Source organism: Eurypyga helias, unplaced genomic scaffold (assembly GCF_000690775.1).
Source record: "Eurypyga helias isolate BGI_N326 unplaced genomic scaffold, ASM69077v1 scaffold13856, whole genome shotgun sequence".
Taxonomy (NCBI): Eukaryota; Metazoa; Chordata; class Aves; order Eurypygiformes; family Eurypygidae; genus Eurypyga; species Eurypyga helias.
In genome coordinates, this window is record NW_010257416.1 from 258 (window position 1) to 4,528 (window position 4,271).

At 48.6% G+C, this 4,271-nt stretch overlaps 1 protein-coding gene across 1 annotated transcript; it reads left to right on the forward strand.

The window, feature by feature from the left end:
* Positions 1-716: 716 nt before the first annotated feature.
* On the forward strand, positions 717-4,016 carry LOC104511411 (transitional endoplasmic reticulum ATPase-like; the record flags this gene model as incomplete). Its single annotated transcript, XM_010154014.1, has 5 exons — positions 717-1,025; positions 1,815-1,823; positions 2,515-2,661; positions 3,025-3,179; positions 3,582-4,016. Coding segments are annotated over 5 exons (726 nt in total), but the record flags the coding sequence as incomplete, so codon positions are not given.
* Positions 4,017-4,271: the final 255 nt, after the last annotated feature.

Sequence of the window (4,271 nt, forward strand, 5' to 3'; positions counted from 1 at the left end):
AGGTCACTTCCAACTGAAATAGTCCATTCCATTCCATTCCTGCAATATATATGGCTTAGAAAAGAATTATTTCCTACTGCCCAGTTCCCCCAATGTGACCTCCTGGGACAGGAGGTATCTGCATAGATTATCTTGGGAATCTACACTCCTGTGGTCAGGGATAGGTGCTGAAAGACCAAAGTTAGAAGGAAAGAGAGAGAAAAATTAGGTTGAGAAGGAACCTCAGAGGCCATCTGGTCCAGCTGTTTGTCCAGAGCAGGGAGATAACTTGGAAATTCAATCAGGTTGCTCAGGGCCTCATGTTCTGAACATGTGCTAAAGATGGAGAATCCCTGACTATGCCTTATGCTAGTGTTTGAACTCTTGTTGTGAAGAAAGTTTGTTCTGTTTTGGGTGGGCTTTTTCCATATTTCTAACTGAAATTTTCTTTGCAGCCATTTGTGCCTGTGGTCTTTCATCCTTTCACTGTGTATTTCAAAGAAGGATCTGGCTCCCTTTTCCCTATAACTACCTGTTAGGTAGCTGAAGACAGAGATTAGATTTCCCCCTCCCATTTGATATATCTTGCCTACTGATACTTGAGAGCCTAACTAACTAATTGATGTCTCCAGATCTTGCAGGGAGAGTTCTGGTCCAGGCAAATTGGCTCCAGCATCAGCATGCTCTTCACCTGGTGGTATTAACACAGAGTAATTGTGCCCATTTTCTTTTTGCAGGCCCGCCAAGCAGCCCCTTGTGTGCTTTTCTTTGATGAGTTGGACTCCATTGCAAAGGCTCGAGGTGGGAATATCGGTGATGGTGGTGGTGCTGCAGACCGTGTCATTAACCAGATCCTGACAGAGATGGACGGCATGTCCACCAAGAAAAACGTCTTCATCATCGGTGCCACCAACAGGCCAGACATTATTGATCCAGCCATCTTGCGCCCTGGCCGCTTGGATCAACTCATCTACATTCCTCTGCCTGATGAGAAGTCCCGGGTTGCTATTCTTAAGGCCAACCTGAGGAAATCGCCAGTTGCCAAGGTAGGATATCAGCCCTGACTATGTCTGACTTGGGTTTGCTGTGTGCTGCATGTGTTCCTTAGAAGCTGGGGACAGAGCAGAGGGCTGGTGACTGCTCCACACAGTACAGAGCTGGGAGACCTTCAGTCCCTGAAGGATGGAAATGAAGAGGTAGGGGGAGGCTTGACCTCTGAGACTAGGTATCAACAAAGCTGGGTGTTGGTGTGTAAGCATAGCAGGTCTCTCACATATTGGAGTTCTGCCCACAGTTTGACAACAGGAAAGACTGTTACAGCAAGATGGAAAGGAGTCTTGTACTCTGAAAGAAAAGTAAATGTAGAAAACGGGCGGGAAATGGAAATTGAACAGGAACCATTGGAGTTAATTTTTGCTGAACTCTGTCATAGGCAAGAGCTATGTCCCTTGCCTGAAGAGCAGGCAATCATGCAACTAATAGTAAATCAGAGAAAAACAGATATCAAGTGAGAGCTCAAGCTATTTTATGCCAAGCTTACCTTTTTCAGTGCTGTTGGAAAGGAAAGCTTCAAAGGAGGCTGCAGTACTACTCCCTCAGTTGAGGGGAAGAAGGAGGTTGGTTGTCTTAGTCAGCAGACCCATTTCCATTTCCAGTCTGACAGTGTTACATTTGACTCCTAATGCTAAGACCTGAGCAAATCATATCCTAAATCCACAAGTCAACCTGCCTCTTCTTGAGGGTATACAGTGCAGAGGCATTCTCCCCCGTACTCTGCTCTTGTGAGACCCCACCTGGAGTGCTGCGTCCAGCGGTGGAGCCCTCAACATCAGAAGGATATAGACCAGTTGGAGCGAGTCCAGAGGAGGCCACGGAGATGCTCTGAGGGCTGGAGCACCTCTGCCATGGGGACAGGCTGAGAGAGTTGAGCTTGTTCAGCCTGGAGAAGGGAAGGCTCGGGGGAGACCTCATTGCACCTTGCAGTACCTGAAGGGGCTACAAGGAAGCTGGGGGGGACTTTTTACAAGGGCCTGTAGTGACAGGACAAGGGGTAATGGGGTTAAATTGAAAGTGGGGAGGTTTAGACTAGATATCAGGAAGGAATTGTTCCTGGAGAGGGTGTTGAGGCACTGGAACAGGTTGCCCAGAGAAGCTGTGGATGCCCCATCCCTGGAAGTGTCCAAGGCCAGGCTGGATGAGGCTTTGAGCAACCTGGTCTAGTGGAAGGTGTCCCTGCCCATGGCAGGGGGGGTGGGAGTAGATGGTCTTTAAGGTCCCTTCCAACCCAAACCAGTCTGTGATTTACAGCTGCTTCGCAGGGTGTAGGGGGAGTTTGGCCTGCCTTTGTATGTGCTTAACTTTTTCCAAAACCAAGAATCTTAATGGCTTATATTTTCAAAATTGGCCAATTTTAAGGTAGCACCTTGATACCATGGGATCTGAAGACCCGTCTCTGTCACCTGAGGTTGTAAGGTATAAAGGACAGGCTTCTCTTGGTTGTTTTTTTTTGTGTTTTGTTTGTTTTTTTCATTTTGATGGGATTTCCTAGCTAAAATGACCAATGGCTTTTCGGGGGCTGACCTGACAGAAATTTGCCAGCGTGCCTGCAAACTGGCCATCCGTGAGTCCATTGAGAGTGAGATCAGGCGAGAACGTGAGAGGCAGACCAACCCTTCTGCCATGGTGAGTGGGGCACTCTGAGCTTTCCCCATTCATGAGACTGGCAGCGCACCTCTGCCTGTGGGTGAAGTGGGTTGCATTCCTCTCCATAATCCTCAGATAAGGATGAGTGGGCTCTCAGCACAGAGCATGGAGCTGGAGTACTTTGTTCTCAACTTGTGGGAGGGTGAGGCCCTCCTGGGGTGCCTCATTGTCAGCATTGTTCAGAGGGTCCCTGCTGCAGCAGTGACTCATAGTCTGCCATAGTGTCCTTTTCTACCTCCTACTTTGTCAGGCATTAGAGCATCCTGGCCTAGAGGCTGTGGGTGGCTGTTGGGCCATGGAGCTTTTGCATGCAGCTCACCTGGGTGCTCTGTCCTGCTGCAGGAAGTGGAGGAGGATGACCCAGTCCCTGAGATACGCAGGGATCACTTTGAGGAGGCCATGCGCTTTGCTCGACGCTCTGTCAGTGACAACGACATCAGGAAATATGAGATGTTTGCACAGACTCTACAGCAGAGCCGTGGCTTTGGCAGCTTCAGGTAACTGGGGGGGGGGGGAGCTCAGCCAGCCCCAGAACAGAGCAGCAAGGCAGCTTTCTGCTGAATTCTGGGTAACAAATTCCTTCTACCACTGTTTTCCCATTCTCCCTAGCATGTACAGCAGCCAGCTGAGCATGTGGCAGGTGTAGGCTGTGCTGCAGATCAGTTGTAGCTGCTCTGTTAGTGCTCCTGAAGTCCATCAACCCTTTTTTGCTTTAACATGAGTGACATCCAGCAACTGTATAAGCCTTTTGTGTGACCTGCCATAAGGCTTCATCCCATTTCTCCTGCCTGTCCTACTTGGCAGCAGGGTGTTGGTGTGGAGGGGAGGGGATTGTGCTGAGCTGTGAGGAGACTTCTGAACAGCATCTCTTCTCTCCCCTTCTGCACCACTGCACACAGGTTCCCATCAGGTAACCAGGGTGGTGCTGGTCCGAGCCAAGGCACAGGAGGCGGCAGTGGGGGCAACGTGTACAGTGAAGACAACGATGATGATCTCTATGGTTAACTCGCTGTCCTCTGTGGACCAAACTCCAAACCAGGCCACGTTGAATAGGGAAAAAATCCAGTGTTCAATGGACTCTTGGCTTCATTCCTCAGTCAGAACAGTGTAGCTGCACTTCAGACTTTGTACAGGGAATGTTTTCTGCAAACAAAAATCCAGACTGGTGTTAAATTGGGAGGCAGACAGTAAATTAACAAGTAGGGGAACCAACTTAATTTCTGAGATATTTCTGTTCTACTTTGTGGCAGAATCAGCAGCTTTAGCAAAGAGTACAATGCTAGCCTGTATTAAAAAAAACCCACATAAATAATAAATTAAAAAAAAACCCACAACTGGCAATTCTTTTGTGTGGGAGTGGTGCAGTGTAGCTTGTGCTGTCTCTGTAAACCCTGTGTCTTGCATACTGAGCACTCCTCTAGCTCATGGAGCCCATCGGTATGCATGCTTCCCTGGTGCGTTCAATGTTACTGTTCATTCTTATACTTCTTAGCCCAAGTTAACAGAAAAGATTGTATTTGGCAGTCTCTCTCCCCTGCCCTAATTTGGCAGGAAGCACCAAGTAAGAGAGCCTGGTAGCAGGTATCTCT